The 22,469-nt window shown below is 41.2% G+C and overlaps 1 protein-coding gene across 1 annotated transcript in view; it reads right to left on the bottom strand.

Annotated features, from left to right (window-relative positions):
- Window positions 1-744: 744 nt before the first annotated feature.
- STARD10 (StAR related lipid transfer domain containing 10) overlaps window positions 745-22,469 on the bottom strand; it is a 35,434-nt gene continuing 13,709 nt past the window's right edge. The window contains exons 2-6 of the mRNA XM_074216800.1: window positions 13,755-13,902; window positions 11,947-12,050; window positions 10,354-10,471; window positions 3,019-3,071; window positions 745-2,841 (exon numbers count right to left, since the gene is read on the bottom strand). Of these exons, the coding sequence (XP_074072901.1) occupies window positions 2,602-2,841; window positions 3,019-3,071; window positions 10,354-10,471; window positions 11,947-12,050; window positions 13,755-13,902 (663 nt within the window). The 3' untranslated portion in view covers window positions 745-2,601. The remainder of the gene's footprint in view (window positions 2,842-3,018; window positions 3,072-10,353; window positions 10,472-11,946; window positions 12,051-13,754; window positions 13,903-22,469) is intronic.

Raw genomic sequence — 22,469 nt, forward strand, 5'->3', positions numbered from 1 at the left:
AGAGCCCCTGCTCTGCCTCTGATCAGATGTGTAACCTCAAGTCACATCAAGATCTGTGACCTCAAGTCACATCCCTCTCTGGATGGACTTCCTTCTTTATAAGATTAAAAAAAAATCCTTGTACCACCTTTCTCAGAGGGTTGTAATCAAGACACTACAGAAATGTGGTTTATTAAATCATAAAAATTCATCAACATCCTTTTCTCCTGCCTCACAAGAGCCACCATTCCTATAGCTGCTTAGACACCAATCAAGGAGAACCCCTGGAGTTCTCACAGGTTATGTGGCCAACATGTTGGGGTTTTTTTTAACATTTTGTTTTATGTGGTTCCCCCCACCCCTGGGTTTACTAAATGCTTTAGTAAACAAAGCATAGCTAGCAGTTCTCACTAAATTGGCAAGTCAAAATATATTTTATTATTTCAATAAAAACCTTTAAAAGTAAGATTGGGGGGCGGCTAGGCGGAGTAGTGGATAAAGCACCCGCCTTGGAGTCAGGAGTACCTGGGTTCAAATCCGGTCTCAGACACTTAATAATTATCTAGCTGTGTGGCCTTGGGCAAGCCACTTAACCCCGTTTGCCTTGCAAAAAACAAACAAAAAAAAAAGTAAGATTGGACAGTCGGTCCTGCTCTAGACCAAAGATTTCAAGTAAAGGAAACTGACAGGGCATGGGGGGATGTTTAAATCTCACTTCTATTTCCAACCTCTGAGATCACCCCACCCCACCCCACCCCCAGTGAGTTTCCTTGTATAGGATATAAAAGGTCTGGACCCAATAAAGCCCTTCCAGGTCTAGACTAGAGCAATCAACCCAAGAACAGCTCAGCTGGGGTGAGTTTGGAAGCTCCCTTCATCCACAAAGACCATTTACTAAAGCTGAGGGATGGGGGTAAGTGCTGAAGGATGTCCACATCAGGAAGATATCCACACTGAAACCAGAGATCCTTACAAGGTGAAAGATGATTACAATCATAAATTTTTTTCCTTAATGATAGAGCTTCCCAAACCCATCCTGGCCTCAGCAGGCCTTTCAACTGGCTGACTTAAGCAGGAGCTTAAAATGGAAAAATGGATTAAGCAGCTCGCTCTGGGGCACTCAGGTGACCCAGGTGCTTGATGGGATGAAGGCTCCAGTCTCTTGTGAGGCCATGAAGTAGCTATCAGCACAGGGCAGGTTTTTGCAGAAGATATTACCCTTTAGTGGGTAATTTCTGCATCTAGTTATAGACTGCATGGAATGTCTAGAGGCCAGAAAGAAGTGAAGGCGAGGGCTAAATTTGGATGTCATTAGGATAGTGGAAGTAGCAAGGAGAGGGGAGGGGGCTATTGGGGAATAGAGTAACAGCTCTCTTAAGCCAAGGAGCAAAGGAAGAACAGGACCTCAAAGGTCTGAGAGGCTTTGGAAATAAAGAAAACCCTAAGGCCTTAAAGAATTGAGTCCCCCAGAGTTGATAGGTCAATGGGTCCTGAGGTTCAGCACAGGACCCATACATATCCTTTGATCTTGTTCTATTAAGAGACCTTAGCATTAAAAAGGCTAAGATATCCCACCAGATCCATCTCCAGTTATCCTGATCCAAAACTGGCCACTGGCCCCAGATGGCTCCAGAGGAGAGTGAGGCTGCTGACTTTGCACAGTCCTCCCTCACTTAAATCCAATTCATGTGCATGTCATGGCATCAGCTCACTGATGTCATAGACCTGAGAACAAAGGACAAACAATTACAGCTTCCTCCAACAACACAAAGCTCCCTCCCCAGGATTCTCAATTCAGTAGTCTGAGTTCAAAAGAACAAGTCGGGGTTTTTCCCATTATACAACAACTTATTAAGGACATAGCATATGGTTGGGGTGGGCAAACAGGGGCAGCAGGAGGATCTGTACTTAATACAGACTAATAGAATGAATGGTGAATGAACCAATGAACAATGAATGGATCAGAGATTAAAAGAATGATTATAAAATTAAAGGGCTAGGGGCAGCTAGGTGGCACAGTGGATAGAGCACTGGTCCTGGAGTCAGGAAGAACTGAGTTCAAATCCAGCTTCGGACACTGAATAGTTACCTGATAGTGTGACCTTAAGCAAGTCACTTTACGCCATTGCCTTGAAAAAAAAATGAAAGGGCTGAATGAAGGTGTAGAAGAATAAATGAAAGACTGTTCAGTTAGAAAAATGAATGAATTAAATGATTAAAGAAACAATAGTTGGGTGATAGAACAATTTAACAGAAAAAAGCAAAAGAAAGCCGGGTACCCAATGAAAGAATGGAGAGAAATGAGGGCCCTGACCAGAGGCTCTGGCTGTTGTATCAGTTTAATGGGGGTAATTTCTATACAAAATCTGCCTCCATTTCCCACCCATCCTAGGAAAAAGGGACCAGCCTGGGTTGGGGGAGGAAGGTACCCCCAGGAGGTTGTCATCACCCTCTCCCCCATCCCCAGACAGGGGGACAACTCATCAGCTGCCCTATTCCCTTCCCTGGGGGAAGGAGAACATGAAGTAACTGGGGCCAGGTCTCAGCCCTCTCCTCCCCTCCCCTCCAGCAGCAGAGCAGTGAGAAACTGGCCTGGGGTTCCCTAGGGCTCTGAGGGGTCCCTCAGTTAAGAGAGGTATCATCATCACTGCCTTCACCCCCTGCCCCCCGCTCGTCCCGGCTCTCAGCCACACTGCTTTCATCAATATTCTCCAGGGAGTCAGCATGCTGAACAGAGAGCTCCGACAGGGCCACGCTGGGCAGGGGGCTCTGCTCTGGGTGCAGCCAGGGCTTGAAGTGAGGCCGATGCTTCTGTTTCCATTCTGGATATTTCATGCATGCCTTGTACATCTTCTTCATCGCCTGTGCCACCAGGATCAGAGTGGACAACGAAGAGAAGAGAGGGCACCATCATCATGGGGCCTAACACACACACCCACCTGCCCACACCCTGGTTCCCCCTTCCTCCAGCATCCATGACCTGATCTCCATCACAGCTTTCCCCTCCTCCACCTCCTCATAATTGCCAAGGCTACTCACCTTGGGAGCCAAGAACTGAGATGACTTATTCACTACCCACTTGGGTAAGGATCCTGTAAAGGGAAAAGAGTGACTGAAAACAATGAACTAACTCTGGGAGTTGGAGAGCACCTTGAAAGCATCAACCCCTACACCCACCTGACAAGGAGCTCCAAGTGAAGATAAACTCACTACCACATAAAATAGAGTCATTATCCCTTTTTCCATGGCTCTGATCATTGGAAAGCTTTTTTCTAAACTCAGTAACTTTCTCCTATTTGAAGCTGGATGACCAACAATCAGAGAAAAAGAAAAGCCTCCTGCTCAGGGTAGGGATAAGATGCTCCTTAAAGTCTTTTATACCATCAGGGAAGGAAATGTTAAGAAATGAGCACATGGACAAAATGGGAGCCAAAAGACAAAAATGTTTTTAGACTTTCTAAGAGCTTCTGAAAACAAAATACACTATATTTTTTTAAGCTGGCCATGTGACAAGGAACAGATTGTCTAAAAATAAGCAATTTGGACTCTGTGATCTATGAGGTCTCTTCAAGTTCTATTCCGTCAATGAGTCTCTCCTCTATAGTTATCTTGGATAAGTTGCCTCTCCAACTGTTCACAGGGTCCTCTCCAATGGCACCTCAAAATTCACTATTTCCAAAACCACCTTGGTTCTTCATTCATGTGCTTCTGACATTATGTGCTTAATGACAGATACCATTATTTACCCACCTACCATGTTCAAAACTTCCTGCATGTGGCACTCTCCATACTCTGAGGTTTGCTTTTCTCCCTATCCAACTTCTCTAAAGCTCCTCCAGCCTAGACCTACTGTCTCCCAACCAAACTACACTGTTCCTAAGATGGATTACCCTCCATTGTTTCCCATTGAATTTTTACCCACTTCTTAAAGTCCTCCCTCTTCCAGGAAGCTCCCCTCCCCCTTCCCTTCCCCCTCCCCCTCTGAATTTACAGGCGTTGTTTTTCAATGCCACAGAAACGGAATTTTCACTATGAGATCTGACATCAATCTTAGCTTGTCCATATAACATGTTCAGTAGATTTTTACTAAATGATGAATCATCTAGGTGAGAAATAGCAAGGAACAAAAAGGGCCCCTCTTTTGCCAAAGTTGGTCAACCATAGGTGCTGTCCTCTTCAAACGTTTTCTCACAATGAGAAAGGGCAGATATGTGATTCATTGGGTAGTGCACCTGTAGTCTGGAGGACTGGAGTTCAAATCTGGCCTCCAGATATTATGCACTAGATGTGTGGCCCTAGGTATCACATCCGGGCCATCTCCAGTCATCCTGATTCATATTTGGCCATTGGACCCAGTTGTCACTGGAGGAGAAAATGAGGCTAGTGACAGTATAGCTCCCCCTCACTCAAATCCAATTCATGTGATTGTCATGACATCACCTCCCTTCAAGAGGTCTTCCTCAAGAACGAAGGACAAACAACAACATAGTGAGAGGAGATGATCCTTCTCTTATGCTGTACATTCAGTACTCTAGGGGGACCAGTGCTTTGGCTTAGTGTGTATTAGATTAGGGGTGGGGGATAAAAGGAGGTTGCTGCAACAATACACTCCCTCCCTCCAGGAGAAGGCAGATGATGTTTCCTTTCCATCTCTATTCCCCAACACCATGTTGGCCCAAAGTAGGACTTGGTTTTTTGCCTGACTGACTAGCCTTAACCTCACAATGGGTGCTCTGTCAGAGTTAGCATCAGGTTTGGGGCCTGGGCCTTCGTTGATTCTAAGCCAATCTGATCTCTAGCCCTTAGTTCCAGGCCCTTGAGTCACCCCCTGGTCTGGGCTCAGCCACTGGTGACCACCTTTCCCTTTCTCCTAAGAAGGGCAGTAGAATAGAGGGGTGGAACCAGAGCTAGATTTGGGTCCTGACCATGTGTCTGTCTGACCTTTATTTCCTCATCTTCAGAATCTCTTGCACATGAACAGGGGATTCTGCTTGTTCTACCTGGTCTTGGCATACAAGCAACATGGGGAAACTGAAGGTAGACCAGTTCACCACACATTTTCTAATCACCAGTTTCTGGAGGAGGCTGAGCCTCCCTGAAGGTTGCTTGCAGAAAACCCCTGCTGGCCTGGCCTGGCCTGGTGCTTATATGCAGAATTGGACTGGGAGTTCCTTGAGAGCAGGACCTGCCTATAGAACCTTCAATCATGTCTAATTAAGGCTGTTTTGCTGAGTGACTGAGGCAGAGGCTGAGACAGCAGCTTGTTATGGAACAACAGATACAGGTTGTTCTTGAGTTGTACATGGTATTTCTAGAGTAAGGGGCATCCAGAATACACACTTGCTGAACTAGTTTGAGGGAGGCTCAGAAGAGGCCAGTAAAGGATCCTCTTCAGAGGCCCACTCAGAAAGGCCAGAGCCAGGAGGTCAGTTAGCCTGTAGTCACAAGAGCCACTGTGGCCACATCAGGGCCCCTTTGCAAACACCTCACTACCATCAGTTCTGGACTCTTTAGGCTTGATGGATTTCAGCTCTTTCCCTAAGATCCTACTGGTCTGCTTCTAAAAACCCAACCAGTAATCTGGTGACTAAAAAGGAAAAGTGCGTGTCCAAATTAAAGTCAGTGAGAGCACTAGACACAGAAGGGGCTGTTCCCCCTAAGGTCTTTTTTAATGGAGAGGGTTGCGTAGCAAAGATCAAGTACAGAGAAGGATAATACCACCAGATGCACTTGGGACTCTAACTCTAAGCCATATTCTCTTCCTCTCTCACATGAAGAAACTGAAAACAACAAATGACAGTTCCTATTTCTAAAGGTTTTTAAGGTTTCAAAAACTCAAAAGCCACCTTCTTCATGAAGCCTGCTCAGATGCCCAGGAGCAGAAACCAGCTTCCCTAGAGAAAATCACCTCCCAAGTAGCCCCCTATCTGCACCCTGGGGGCACTATTGTTACTGAGGGTTCCAACTATGTTTGTGGCTGATAAGCTAAATGGGGACTTGCAGCACCAGGATCCATATACAGTGAGCACTGATTTTTAAAATGTTGGAGGCTAAATAGATGTGAACAATAACAGATCACACTTAGAAAGTGATATAAGATCTGTGGGTTTAAATAAAGACCAAAACTATTTACCTTCAATTAAAAAAAAAGTTGTCTTATATACTACATAATTTTGCTCTTATACTTATTTTTTCCTCAAGGATGTGATTTTTCTCTCAACACATTCACTTTTAATCAATGTATAATATGGAAACAATGTAAAGACTATCAGACTGCCTTCTAGGGGGGTGGGGGAGGGAAGGGAGGTTGGGGAAAAATTGTAAAATTCAAAATATTACAAAAAAAGAGAGAGGTAGAAACTACTATTGTATATAATTGGAAAACAAATGAAATATTTACCTTTTTTTAAAAAAGAAAGTGATATGAGGTTTGCAAAGTATATTGATACATATTTGTACATATAAATATATTATAAAATGGAAATTATAGTGTATGTATATACATATATGCAAATATACACATATACATAATATATAAACAATATACGATGCTGTCTTTCACCCTCAAAGAAAAACCATCACATCAGGGAGGTGATACCATTGACAAGCATGTGAACTGGATTTGAGTAAGGAACGGCTATGAAAAGTTACCAACCTCACTTTTTCCTCTAGAGCTAACTGGGTTCAGTAGCCAGATATGAATCAGGATGACGGGAGAAGATTCTGGATATGAGGCAATCATGGTTAAGTGTCTTGTCTAAAGTCACACAGCTAGTAAATGTCTGAGGTCAGATTTGAAGTCAGTTCCTCTTTACTTCAAGGTCATTGTTCTACCTACTGTACCATATAGCAAGGTCATTGTTCCTCCCACTGTATCATATAGCTGCCCCATTTGTGTGTGTATGTGTGTGTGTGTATTTACACACACAAACACACACACACACATATAAATCTCTCTAGCTAAAATGGAAAGAGAAACTTTCCATCTCAAGATCACGAATTTGACCAACCACGAATTTGACCAAACACGAATGAGTGTCTAGAACAGGAATTGTGGAATAAGGTAGGCTAGGACCACAGACCTGGTACTGCAGGATGCCCAATCTGGTCACTGACTCAAGCCTGTCTCCAGGCACAAGAGGAAGTGGAAAGAAAGAGTATGTGAGCAAAGAGACACCCAACTCTTTTCTATACAACCATACACAGCAATTCCAAAAGGTTCATGATGAAAAACGTTATCTGCCTCCAGAAAGAGAATTGGTTGGCTCTGGATGCAGAGATTAAGCATTTTTTTCTCTTTATTTTTCTTGTCTTTGTTTTCCTTAACAGTGTCTAATGTGGAAATAAGTTTTACATGATTCCATCTGTATAGTAGATACTGTATTTCTTGCCTTCTCAATGGGTGTGGGAAGGTCCTTTTGGAACAGAAAGTAAACATTAAAAAATCAAGTTAAAAAGTAAAAAACAAAGAGGTGAGATGCTCAGAGCTTCAAACTAGGTCAATAGATCTGATTTGGCTCAACCCCTGGCCTAGACCATTCTCAAGAGCAGATATTGTGAAATCAGTCCCCTGACTGGACAGTAGCTTGGAGGTGTGGGGGGGTGTGAGGAAAAAAGGAGAAGCTCTACCAGAAGGGGTACAATCTCAGACTCTGTCCCCCAAGCTTCCACCTAGGCCAGCAATATTATGCTGCTGTTCAAGACAGAGCACTGGAAGAATGAGTAAACCAAAGAAAAGAAAAAAAGAAAAAGGACTATTGTGAGGCTCAAGATATTCAATATAAAAACACAGAAAAAGAAAATAGCCCCAATACACCTACAAGAAAAGCCTCAGAAAAAAAACAAACACAAGACTAATTAGAATTAATTCAAGAGTTTAAAAACAGTAATATAAATGAAACACAACAGTGATAAAGAATTGGAAAAGAAATGAGAGTTATGGAGAAAAGATTTAGAAAAAAGAATTAATAACCTGGCACAAGAATACAAAACCTTAACAAAATAATTCTGAAAATAAGAGTGACCAAACAAATTAAAGTCTCCATAGAAAAAAATAAACAACAAATATTAAAATAGAATCAAAAGACTGAAAAAATACAAGAAAACATAAGGAACATATCAAGGAAAGATAATCTGAACTAAATGAAAGCCATAAACAAAAACAAACTTAAATACCATTTTTCAAAAAATGATAAAAGGGGGTGGGGCTAGGTGGGCACAGTAGATAGAGCACCAGCCCTGGAGTCAGGAGTACCTGAGTTCAAATCCGACCTTAGACATTTAATAATTACCTAGCTGTGTGGCCTTGGGCAAGCCACTTAACCCCATTGCCTTACAAAAACCTAAAAAAAAAAAATGATGAAAGCACACTGCTCAGATCTCCTTGAATCAGAAAGAATTCATTAATTACTCCCTGAAAATAACTTCAAAATAAAATTTCTAGGAACATCACATTGAAAATTCAGAGATACCATGTCAAAGAAAAAAATACTGTAAGCAACCAGAAAAAAAAAATTCAAGTCACAAAGAACCACAAATTCAGCCACAGATTCAGTAACTGTCAGTATAAAGGAGTAGAGAGCATAAAATGTGAAATTCTGAAAGACAAAAGATAAAAGGTTTCCATTACAGTGAAAAAGAACATATCCAGTAAAAGAGTAAAATCTTACAAGAGAAAACATGAAACTTTAATGTGATAGAAGTCTTCTAAGCAGCCCTGATGAAAAGACCTGAGCTGATTAAATTGAACTTAAAAACTGGATGAGGGAAGATAATCTGATTTCTAATTGGGTAAAAGATTGGGGACTTTCCAAGTTGTGAGATAAGAACAAACAGGTGTAATTCCCTGAAATCAGAAAAGGAGATGTCCCACTCCTCCCTACCACCCAGTATCTGCAAACAATCAAAAGAACTTGGGAACAAAACTGATGGATTAATAGGGGACCAGTTTTCAGTTAAGACACATGGGTGGTTTGAGATATATAGCTATGAGAAAACTACTTGCATCAATCTTTGGATCTGATTGTATTTCTGGTTATCACAATCTAGAAGTCCTTGGTTAAGTGTCTCCAAAGAGCAGATTTCCTAATCCTGTATTGTTTCTTTTAATTAATTGGTCTTATTTGCCTTTTTTTTAAGGTTTTTGCAAAGCAAATGGGGTTAAGTGGCTTGCCCAAGGCCACCCAGCTAGGTAATTATTAAGTGTCTGAGGTAAGATTTGAACTCAGGTACTCCTGACTCTAGGGCCAGTGCTCTATCCACTGTGCCACCTAGCCACCTCCTTATTTGATTTTAAATGTATATAAATCTGAGCTGAGGAAGGAGATAAAATTATTTCACCAAGATTAGATTTTATAGCTGGGATTTGAAATCTTATCTTCTGACTCCAAGATCAGAGTTTCTTTTCCACTCTACCATAGTTGCCTCCAAATATTCAAATATCTCTCTCTTTCTAGTCCCCAATTCTTTCTTCCTATCCCTGTCTCCAAAGACAATAATTACAAATTTTCATGGAGAAAAGCATCAACAAATTAGTCAGAGGCTTAGAGCCTAATGGCATCTGTCTGTTGTAGAAAAGGAAATAAATTTGTCCACAGAACTTGCCAAGTGGCAAAACTGGGAACCCATAGCACCCAGGCTTCTGTCTACCACTATGAAAGGCTGAGGCTTGTCTCACACCCCAATACAGATTAGAAGAACAGAGTGGACCATAATAAAGGGTGGTCTGGAACCCCACTCCCTCCCATTCTTTCTTTTTTTTTTTATTATTTTGTTTAGATTTTTCAAGGCAATGGGGTTAAGTGGCTTGCCCAAGGCCACACAGCTAGATAATTATTAAGTATCTGAGGCTGGATTTGAACTCAGGTACTCCTGACTCCAAGGCCAGTGCTCTATCCACTGCGCCACCTAGCTGCCCCTCTCCCATTCTTTCTTGTAGAAATGAATGTCCACAATTATGTTTGATTCTCCCCCCCCCCATCTCTTATCATCCTCAATGATCAGGAATGACAAGCTAATCTTCAAATCCAAAGGTTTTCCCCTCCACCTCATCCTCCTGGCTCTGAATCTGTAACACTGTTCATCAAACACAGGCTACTTAAAACCCCTTGAGTCTTTTAAAACACTTTTCATGCTAAATGATTGTTCCCCATTTCTGTCTGGGCTCCCTATCAGATGGCAAAGACTACTAAAAGACTACTCCCTCATATCAAGACTTCCATTTGTAACATGAATTTCCTATTCTTCCCCTACCACTTCATCTGGCACAATCAGGGCAAAGAGGGTGTGGGGACAGTTGCTCTGTCTTGGGGTGGGGAACTCTCAAAAGGGAAAGGAACAGGAAGGAAGAGAGCCAGGCCAGGTGCAGTATCTCACCTTTGGGGTCTACCTGGGCCAGGTAGGTGATGACAGAACTCTTGGGGCCTGTGCTCTGGATGAGGTAGCCCGTCTGGATGGACACAGCTCGGACCAGGTCTTTTCGGGGTGGGTATTTCTAGGAAGGGAAGGATAGGCATGAGGTACAGGTGTGACTAACTCCTGAGACAGGAAGAAGAGAGAGACCTCACTGACACTCAGGACACTGGATGAGGAGAGTCCCCCTAAACTATCCTCTTCCCCACACTCCCTTCTTTGGGCTGCAATGGGGGCCACTGCCCCACTTTGCCCCTGTTACTCCTCTAGGGACATCTAGGGCCTACCCTGGAGCTTTACCTCTCTTCTGTCCTCTCAGCTCTAACCTTTCCTAGGCCCTCTCCCACCCCAAGTTTTCAAAACTAGTAACTTCTCCATGACCCTCACTTTTCCTTTCTTTTCTTTCTTTTTTTTGAACATTTTTTCCCTGAGGTCATGACCCTCAGCTTTCAAACAATCACCTCAGAGGGTCATCTAATCCAGCCTTCTCAATTTAAAAAAAAAAAACTGGGAAAACTGAGGCCCAGAGTAGGCCAGAGGCCCACATCATGCCATACAACTCAGCAAGAGATCGATCTAGATTTTTTTTTTTTAGATTTTTTCAAGGCAATAGGGTTAAGTGGCTTGCCACAAGGCTAAGTAATTATTAAGTGTCTGAGGCTGGATTTGAACTCAGGTACTCCTGACTCTAAGGTCAGTGCTCTATCCACTGTGCCACCTAGCCACCCCCATCTAGATTTGCACCTAGGTTTCCTCACTCCCACTTTATAATAAAGGACTCTCCCTCACATAAGTTGGTTAAGTTGTGGGTTATGATTCCTATTTAACAAATGAGGAAACTGAGGCCAGGAAAAGTGAGGGGAACTGTCCAGATAGTCTGTGTCAGAGCCAGAAGACCACTGGCCATCTCTCAAGATGTAAGTTCTGAGTCTGAAGGAACTGAGGGCAGAGACACTAAGCCAGGACATAGGATGTAAAGAAGAAAACAGTGGGTCACTGTAAAATGAGGGGGGCTGGAGCAAATGATCTTAAGAGGCCCTTGCAGCTCTCAATACTATGATCTTGGAGGCCTAGGTCTTATGAGTTAATCATTCATAGTTTCAAAGCATTTTAAAACTAACCAAAGGGGCTTTGCTCACTCAAAGGTGTATTTTTGTACCCATTTTAGAAGTGAGGAACTAAGACTAGCACAGGTGACCTGCCCAAGGTTACATCACTTGTTAATTATGGGACTGAAACTCAGATTCTAATATCTGGGTTCTGTCCCCTGCCTCACACACAGTTGGAGTCCAGAAGCATTTGGCACCCCTGTATCCAATTGTTCAAAGCTTCAGACTTCCCAAAGTACTTTCCTACCCATTCCTTTCCTTGGATCTTCAGTCCTAGATGGAAGACAGGGAAGGAAATATCATTCCCATTTTAAAATTGGAAAAATAGACCCTCAGAGAAGGGAAGGAATTTGCCTCAGATAACTCATTAAGGGAGGGTCCCTAGCCAAGTCTAGACCCATGGGGCTAAGGCTCTTCTCCCAACAGTGGGTGCTGCCAGCACACTCACTGGGTGCTTGACCGAGTAGTTCATGATGATGTAGTCGGCACCCATGGGTAGCCAGGATCGGAGAGTGATGACATCACGGTTCTTCAGGGGTTTCGGGCATCTCCCTAAGGGGGAGAAAAGGGTCATTAGATGGGAGGCCACAGGACATCCAGCAACCCACAGGGTCCTTCCAGAGGCCCCAGGGAAGGAGCAAACCAGGACTCTGCCAGGAGTTCCTGGGCCCAGTCCAGGAAGTACCAGCAGTACTCTGAGGGTACAGCTATCCCGGCTACAGCACAGCCTCCCAATGATCCTCTCCCTCCCCCAGGCAGCCTCCTCTGCTACTCCAGGCCTGGGCCCTCCTCAACCCTGAGCATGACAGAGCCATACACACACAGGAATACTGGTTTCTGTTCTTCCTCTAATTGTTTCCTGGAGAGGATAATCACTTCCCCCTACATGGACTGAGAGCTCCCCTGGGACAGAGAGCATCATCTCCTCCTCCCCCTGTCAGGCACACAGCACCCACACCATCCCAGGCAGGCTAAGTTCCAAGGGAGAACACAGTTTCCACAGGCTGGGTGAGTAAAGGGGAAATACAATGAAAGGAGGGAGAAGTGACTGAGGAAAGAAAAGGGAGAGTGATGGGACCACCATAATCTGAAGCAGAGAAAACAGACCAGAGGAAAAAACTAGGAGCAATGAGAGGGAAGTCATATAGAGAAAGAATTTCAGATCAATATAAGGAAGGATTCTGAACAACTGAGACTCACAACACACCAATGAGATCAAAGAGGAAGTCATCCTCTATGTATAAAAATATTTAGAAACACTGTGTGTGGTGGGCAAGGAACTGGTAACTAATGGGGTGCCCATCAACTGGGGAATAGCTGTACCAGTTATGGAGCAGGAGTATAAAAGAACAATACTGTGTGATAAGAAACAATGGGAAATACTTGTATGAACTGAAAGAGTAAACAATTTTGGATGACAACTCTGATCAAAGCAATGACCAACCATGATTCCAAAGGACTGATGAGATACATTTCATTCTCCAGAATGAGATACATTTTTAGTCTTGCAAATATGGAAATTTATTTTGCTTGATTATGCAAATATAATGTTTGTTATTGGCAAAGGGCCATTGGGAGGGGGCAGGGAGAAAAAAATCAATGCTTAATAATTTTAGAATAATTATAAAATTTAAAAGTCAACTGGGATGATTCTTCAATGAAGAAGCAAGTGGTCTTGGAAAAGAGGGAGGCAGGAGCCATCATTGAGGCTCTTCAAACAAAGGCTGGATAACCCTGGTGTTGGGGAGGCACTAGGGGAGTTCTGAATAGGAAAGGACATTGGATTATACAACCTCTCAAATCCCTTTCAGCTCTGAATGTCTGAGATCTTTAGCAGGCACTGGGGCAGGGAGAGTAGTATTGGACTTCAGAGGAAGACCTGATGTCAAACCTTGTCTCTGACACTTTCTATCTATATGACTTGGGGTTTAAATTCTCCAAGTCTCCAGTTACTTCATCTGTAAAGTAGGGTTAATGTCCCCAGATATACCTCACAATCTTTCTGGGAGACTCAAATGAGAACATGAACAGAGAAGTTTTTTGCAAACATTAAAGCACTTTATTCTCATGCTAAAATTTCATGGTTTCAAGTTGCCACAAATTAAAAGACTTAGTGTCTCTAATTCTAAGCTATTTATGGTTCTAAGGTTCCATGTTCTTAAATTTTATGATTCTGTTAGACTGGAATTGAAAAGGGAAAATGGTTAAATAGAAGGGAAGAGTATGGAGATGGAGGGGAGGTTCCCAGGTGCTCACAGGAGTAGTAGCCAACATCAGCGTTCACAGTAAGGCGGGCAATGTCAAAAGTCTCAATCACATTGCTGTCCCACTTCTTGCGGTACTCAATGTCGTGGAGCACATCATAGAGTGTCTCAGCTGGCACATCTCGGCACTCCATACGACACTGCAAGTAAAGAGACAGGTGAATATAAGTGAGTGGCCTGGTTCAAGGAGAGGAGAGGTTGGGTCAACCCAATGTAGGATGGGCCAATGGGAGATATGGACAGGAAGCCAGGCAAGTCCAGCGTCAAGCACCACAGAGAGAATATACTTGACCAAAGACTCATCATCAAAATCATTCCAGAAAGGACCAGCAATTTGTAATAAGGATAATGAAAGTGACTACAAACTTCTATGCCCCTCATACTTCAAGAGACAAGAAATCCTCTGCTGCACATAAGATCTGTCTCTAACAACACAGATCCCACAAGGCAACTGGTGGTGCAGCAGAAGACTTCAGTTCAAATCCAGTCTCGAACATGTGTGACCAAGGCAATTCACTGAAATTCTACTGACTTCAGTTTCCACAGTGTAAAATGAGGATAATAGCACCCCCCCCCAACCTGGGGCTGTTGAGGATAAAACATTATTCATAAAGGCCTTTAACTTCTTTAAAGTGCTCTATAAATGTTAGTTATTATTATTATTATTATATTATTATAATAAAAAAATCTCCTAATAGCTAGTCTTTGAGTAAAGAACCCAAAGAGTGTTAGATTTGCTGCCATGAGTTGCTGTTGTTCAATTGTTTTCAGTCATGTCTGACTCTCTAACTCCATATGGGGTTTTCTAAGAAAAGATGCTGAAGTGTTTTGCCATTTTCTTCTCCAGCTCATTTTTACAAATGAGGAAACAGAGGCAAAAAGGGTGAAGTGACTTGCCCAGGGTCCCACAGCCAGTAAATGTTTGAGGCTGCATTTTAATTCATGAAGATAAGTCCTTCTAACTCCAAGTCTGACCCTTACTTGATCCCCTGCACCACCTAGCTTCCCCCTCCTAACATTACCATATAATGGTACAGGCCTTCATCACCTGATACTTGGACCATTGCAATAGCCTTCTGGTTGGTTTCCTTGCTTCCATTTTCTCCCCACTTCAGTCATCCTCCACCTAATAAATGCTTGTTTCTTTTCTTCCCTCATCTCAGCTGCCAAAGTGATCTTCCTAAAGCACAGGTATAAATTGTGTGATTCATCTAGTCAGTGGTTCTCTATCACCTCTAGGATAAAAAATAAAACCCATTGTTTGGCTTTTAAAGCCTTTTACAACCTGCCTGAGATCAAATTTTGCCTCACAAATTTGAACTAACTGTGTGACTCTGGGGGAGTCATTTTGATACTTTTAGTATGTTATGATTCTGTGAGCCTACAATTCAACAGCATGGCAGGAAAGAAAGAATAAGGTTGAGCCTATCTTCTCTTTTTTCTTCTTTTTTTTTGAGCCTGTCTTCTCCACTGGAAAACAGGGATAACATTAGCATCTCCCTCTCATAAAGCTATGAACAAAATAATTCATAAAGCTGAGATCATAAGAGAAATGTGAGCTAATGAGGTTGGACAGATACAACTTTATAAATCCATTGGGATCATTCAGGAAGCCTTGGCACCTCCACTGGACCCATGAGACTGACTTTGGGCTGCACTGGCAGAGCATTCAAAAGTCTAGGTCCCCTCCCCACATCATAAGGAGACATCAGAGGATGATGCCTTAAGATATGGTCCAGCTCCTCTAAAATGGGCCTGAGGTGGATAGCTGAACAAACTGTAGTATGGAATCTGACTGCACTGTTTAAGAAATAATGAACTTGAGGAATTCAGAGAAGCCTGAGAAGACAGCATTGAACTGATATAGAGGTTAAGTGATATCTAGAAAATCATATACACAAGAGTTACACTAATTTAAAAAAAAGATCCTAAAACAAAGCCAAACATATTATGTACCTGGAATAACCAACCTTGGTCTAGAGAAGAGATGATAAAATATACCTCTTTTATGTAGCAGGAGATTCTGGGTATGAAATGCCATCCACAGTCCAATGCAGTCACTGGGCTGGTTTAACAGGTATTTTGGGGGTAACAAGGAAAGGCTCCCCGAGGCATGGGAGGGAGATGAATATGGAAGGTGTGGACAGAAATGACTGTCCTCTCAATCCAAAAGCCCCATTTCCAACCAGCTCCACAACTTCTCCATCATGCCTTCCTTCCCCAGGAAATTCATCATTAGGAAATCTCACTATGTTACAAGATTGAATCTGCCTGGTCCTCACAACTTCTCAATGCCCTCTGTCTTTTTTTTTTTAAGTTTTTGCAAGGCAATGAGGTTAAGTGGCTTGCCCAGGGCCACACAGCTAGGTAATTATCAAGTGTCTGAGGCCGGATTTGAACTCAGGTACTCATGACTCCAGGGCCGGTGCTCTATCCACTGTGTCACCTAGTCCCCCATCCTCTGTCCTTCCAATGAGCTCCTCAGACTAGAGAGCAAGGCCAGGAGCTCTAGAGCTACCCTTTGAATAATCAGCCTTTGAGGGGATCATTTTGTATAGACGTTTGGACTTCTCCATCATACCCCATGCTGATTACTATTCCTAACCTTTTTCTGTCTTCTTTTTGTGGGCTGTCTTCCCCCTACCCCAAGTTTGTAAGCTTTTTAACTTATATGTGCATCCCCAGGACTTATCACAGTGGCTGGCACATAAAAGGCACCTGATAAATGTTTATTAGCTGAATGATTGTAAAGGTAGCAATAAAACTTTTATCTTTAAAAAAAAGTATTCATGATTGCATATAATGTCAGATCCAACTATTGTATTAGTTAGTTTTGCCAAAAGTCAAAAACTGTTTTTTTTTCCTCCTTTACTTTTATAAGAAATAGCTCACTGGGGGTGGCTAGGTGTCACAGTGGATAGAGCACCGGCCCTGGAGTCAGGAGTACCTGAGTTCAAAACCGGCCTCAGATACTTGATAATTACCTAGCTGTGTGGCCCTGGGCAAGCTACTTAACCCCATTGCCTTGCAAAAAAACCTTTAAAAAAAAAAGAAAAGAAAAGAAATAGCTCACTGGCTAGGGGAGAGAGAAGGGTGTATGGGTTTTTAAATATACAGACACAAAAGATGTCACAAAATTTTTAAAAATAAAAAGAAGTATGGCAAACCTAATAAATACAATGAAAAACAAAACAGGCTTGAATGAGCTGCATGCACAGATCCCAAAGGGAACCCAGATGTACCAGAAACCTCCCCCCCACACACACACACACACATAGAACAAGAGCATAATATTCTGCTAGCATACACTGGACATCTCTAAAATGAATGTGTTGCTAGTCTAAACATTAATGAGACATTTAATTGAGCATCATTTCTCTGCTGCCTTGGAGTTTTTAGGAGGGCCTTTTGGGATAACTTAGATGGCTTTATTTCTTAAAAAAAAAAACACATGAAACAGAAAAAAAAACCAAAAACTCAAACTGTTCAAAAAGGTCTGAGTCTCTGAATAAATTTCCCCACAGCCAAGAAGCAGTAGGGATTGCACTGCTGAATCATTAAGCTGCACTCAAAGCTGGGTTAGGGTTTTTTCCCCAAAGATAGCTACTGCAGAACAGAAGTATTAACAGCAAGACTAACAGTGCTCATATTCTTACATTGTTCCATGGTTTATCAAATTACTCTGCCTTAATCTCAGATTACCCACAACAGACCTAGAGGAGAGGGAGTACAGAGATGATTAGCCCTCTCTGATAGAAATGTGAGGTTCAGAGAAATAAATGACATGTCCAAGGTCTCCTGGCTAATTAAATAGAAATGCCAATATAAAAAAAACCATAGAATTTCAGATTTTAAGAGTACTAGATATTCCAAACCCTCTAATTGCTGTAGGATCTGGGACAGGAAAAGGTATTTAGAGATCAACTATAATCCCAGAGTTTATTTGTGAGGAAGATGGAGCTCTTTGGGTTCCACAAGAATGTGAAAGGAGATTGTTAAATTTATATTACAAAGACTGGGTCTGCCCAAATTGTTGCCTATGGACAGCTATGTGAGTTAAGACAAAGGATTTAGTCTCAATCTAATCAAAAACTGATATTGGATCAGATCTGCCCCATCTAGTTCTGAATTAACCTGGGGTCTGTATCCTCCTTCTTTGTACATGGTCAAGGAGGTAGCTGTTCTTGCTCATTAGTACAAAGAGCAAGTCAGGGAAAACATATGGGGGAGAATGTTATCATTTAGATTTGTGACCCTAGCCAATGATTGGCACAAAGGGGCAGGAACAAGTCTTTCAAAGTATACATAAGATCTAGAATTTCCAGGATTCAGTGCCCCTCTCCCCTTGAGAGAGGTGTATCATTTATTAAGATGTCTTAATAAAAAAAAATCATTTTGATCACTTTGGACTAAGTATTCATGAGCCAATTTATAACATTAATCTTTTTTTTTTAGGTTTTTGCAAGGCAAATGGGGTTAAGTGGCTTGCCCAAGGCCACACAGCTAGGTAATTAAGTGTCTGAGACCAGATTTGAACCCAGGTACTCCTGACTGCAAGGCCGGTGCTTTATCCACTATGCCACCTAGCCACCCCCATAACATTAATCTTAACCTGGGCTCTATGAACTATTTTTTTTGTTTTTTCAAGGCAATGGGGTTAAGTGACTTGTCCAAGGTAACACAGCTAGGTAATTATTAAGTGTCTGAGGCTGAATTTGAACTTGGGTCCTCCTGACTCTAGGACCGGTACTTTGTCCACTGTGTCATCTAGCTGCCCCTAAGAACTATTTAAAAAATATATTTTGGGGGTGTCTAGGTGGCACAGTGGATAGAGCACTGGCCTTGAAGTCAGGAGTATCTGAGTTCAAATCTGACCTCAGTCACTTAATAATTACCTAGCTGTGTGGCCTTGGGCAAGCCACTTAACCTCATTTGCCTTGCAAAAAAAAATTTTGAAAACTGTATTTCATTGTAACTGGCTTCCTCTTCACATGTATTTTATTCTATGGTTTTAAAGAAAAAAATATTTTAAAAAATTATTTGATTTTTCCCCAGTTACATGCAAAAACAAGTTTCAACAATAATTTTTAAGACCTTGAGTTCTGAAGTCTCTCCATTCTTCCCACCCTACTCCCCATCATTAAGAAGCAAGTTATATGAGATAGGTTAAAAATGTATAATCATGAAAACATTACCACAATAGTCATGTTGTAAAAGTAAATACAACCTCTCCAAAAAAAGAGAAACCTCAAGAAAAATCAAGCTAAAAAAAAGTATACTTTAATCTATATTCAAACCATAAGCACTGTTTGGGATGAATAGCCTTCTTTATCCTAAGTCCTTCAAAGTTTTCTTGGGTCACAGTATTACTGAGAAAGGATAAATCATGCGCAGCTGACCACCCTCACCCACTGTGTCTCAAACATTTCCCATTGCATCTGCTCATGTACGTTTTTTACTGAGAGCATCCTATTCATCATTTCTTAAAAAACAGAATAACATTTCCTCTTAATCACATACCAAAATTTGTTCAACCAGAAAAGACATTTTTTGATACTGGTCTCCCTAAAGGCTGGCCATGATTGCCAGGCAGAGCAGCTTTGACTTGCCCCAATTTTCATCTGGGCAAGCAAATTTGCCCCTTCTCAGACAGCTTGACGTAGTTCTTCACATCTTTCTGCTAAAGCTTCATTCCAACAACCCCATTGCCATTCACGTGGCTCATGGATCTCAATAGCCTTAGCCTGCCCTGCAGGAGGGAATTACAGGCATACAGCCCCCCTTCAGCTCAAAAATATCATTGTTTGGAGAAAGGCCCCAGAGGCTTCACCAGAATAACTACCAAAGGAGCCCAGACCCAGAAAGAGGTAAAAACCATTATTTTGCTAAGAAATAGCAGTGTATGCTATTGTTCTATTAGAAACCAGGAGGGATGGGAATTCAGGGAAGCCTGGAAGCATCTGCATTTACTGATGCTTAGCAAGATGAGCAGAACCAGAAGAACACTGTATACCCTAACAGCAACATGGGGTGATGATCAACCTTAATGGACTTGCTCATTCATCAGTGCAACAATCAGGCACAATTTTGGGCTATCTGCAATGGAGAATACCATCTGCATCCAGAGAAAGAATTGTGGAGTTTGAACAAAGACCAAAGACTATTACTTTAAATTTAAAAAAAAAATCTTATTATATAATTTTGCTATCTCTCATACCTTATTTTTTTTCCTTAAGGATATGATTTCTCTCTCATCACATTCAACTTAGATAAATGTATACTATGGAAACAATGTAAAGACCAAAAGACTTCCTTCAGTGGGGGGTGGGGGGGAGGAAAGCAAGATTAGGGGGAAAATTGTAAAACTCAAAATAAATAAAATTTAGGGGGGCAGCTAGGTGGTGAAGTGCATAGAACACTGGCCCTGCAGTCAGGAGTACCTGAGTTCAAATACTGCCTCAGACACTTAATAATTACTTAGCTGTGTGGCCTTGGGCAAGCCACTTAACCCCATTTGCCTTGCAAAAACCTAATAAATAAATAAATAATTGAATAAATAAATAAATAGATGAATGAATGAATGAGATTTTTCTTAAAAAAACGAAAAGAAATAGCAACACATGATAGAAAGTACTGGATTCAAAGTCTGAGAATTTGGGTTGGAATTTTGGCTGTGCCACCATTTACTGCTTTGTATACTTTTGATCAAGTCATGTACCTCTCTGGGTTTCAGTTTGCTCACCTGTAAAGCTGAGTATGCACATGCACAGGGAAGAAGTAGGGAGGGGTTATAAGAGGGGGAAAAAATCAAAGGAGGGATTAGTCCTATGCAATACAAACTCTAAGAATGTTCAAAAATATCTATATTCCTCTTTTTAAGGGGGTAAAGGATAGAATTTGAGAGGGTATTTTTAATTAGAAAATGGACAAATTACAGTATATAAATAGGATACTATTGTGCTCTAAAAACAATGAAGGGGATAGTTTCAGAGAAACCTGGGAAGACTCATGAATTGATTCAGAAGGAAATGATCAGAATCAGGAAAACAACTTATTCAGTAATAACAATATAGTAGTTGACATAAAACAACTATGACATAAAACAAATAACTTTGAAGGTACTAGAAATTTTGATCAGTATGATGATCATCCATGAGTATGGAGAACTAATGATAAAACATGATACCTACACCTCCTTTTAAGAAAGGTGAAGAACCAAGAGTATAGAATGAGACTCACACATAAACAGATATATATTTGAGACATGGTAAATTTTGAAACTTTTTGCTTGACTATCTATGTGTTTGCATTTGGGAGGTGCTGATATGGAAGGAGAGAGAAAAGAGAATTTTTACTAATTAAAAAATATATAATTTATTAAACAACTGCAAAGTTAGAGGATTAGTAACATGGACCAATAATTTAGAATTATATGGAAAAAAAAATCACAAAATTGTTCATACTCTTTGACATCCTACTATTCAGTATATATTGCAAGGAGCTAAATAAAAGACAGGAGGAAAATGGTCCTATACACATCAAAATATTCCTAAAAGTGCTCTTTTTTGTGATAGTGAAAAACCAGAAACAAAGTAGATGTCCACTAATGAAGGCATAGCTAAGCAAATCGTGGTATATGATATAAGAATAAAGAATGTTCCTACTGTATCATAAGAAGCAATGAAAATGAAGATTTCTTAGAAATACAGGAAGATTTGTATAAACAGCTTAAGAATATAGGGAGCAGAACCAGGACAACAATTTATAGAGTTATTATGATCCTGAGATAAGATAAAGTACTTTGAAACTTCAAAGCATTCTATAAAGTTATTTTCTCTATGTTACTCTATTTCAATTACAACAGTATAAACAAAAATAAGACTAAAACAAAGTCAAAATATAAGAAATGCTAATGACTCATCTTAGCTGTAGAGATGGTGAACTACACCACCCTCCATTAGATAAAAAGGTGGAGACCAGAGGGTTAGAATGTTTCACACAACGCCAGATACAGTCATTTTGTAAGTTGGTTTTGCTCAAGAGTTTCTTTCTTCTGTGGAGTAGTTATGTCTGTAAATAACCAATATTTATAAAAATTGTAGTTGCTAAGAATTGTAGTTGTGAGAGGTTTAAACAACTTGTCCAGAGGCACACTGGTAAGAGAACCAAGATTCAAACAGGTCCTGTGACTTAAAATCTAGTATTCTTTCCATCATAAATTATTTTATTAAGAAAACTGACAGGGGGTAAACAATAATTGTTACCATTTCTATAGCTTAAGATTTCAAAGTGTTTTCCTCACAACCTTCCTGTGAAAGAGTATGTCACAGGTTCTGAGGGAAACTAAGGATCGGGATGCAATGACTTACCCAAAGTCACAGAGGTTATAAAGGTCAAAGCTGAGACTGAAATACAGGTCTTCTGCCTCTATGACTGTGGCTACTTCTACTCTATCAACCTGGTTCTATGTATAATGATATATAAAAGCAAGAAGGTATTTTTGATTTGTGCATGACTGAATTACATATTGTCTTAATGAGTAGGAAAAGAGAAAAAGAGAGATGCTTTTTTTGGGGGGAGGGGGGCAGGAGGACAGGGATTCCACCAAACTGAGTTTCAACTCTGTTCTGTCCTAGGGAAGCAGCTTAGTACAGCAGAGTGAGCCTTTGGACCTTTGCTAGATAAGGAATTGAGCAAGCCATGTTGC

Source organism: Macrotis lagotis, chromosome 1 (assembly GCF_037893015.1).
Source record: "Macrotis lagotis isolate mMagLag1 chromosome 1, bilby.v1.9.chrom.fasta, whole genome shotgun sequence".
NCBI classification, from domain to species: Eukaryota; Metazoa; Chordata; class Mammalia; order Peramelemorphia; family Peramelidae; genus Macrotis; species Macrotis lagotis.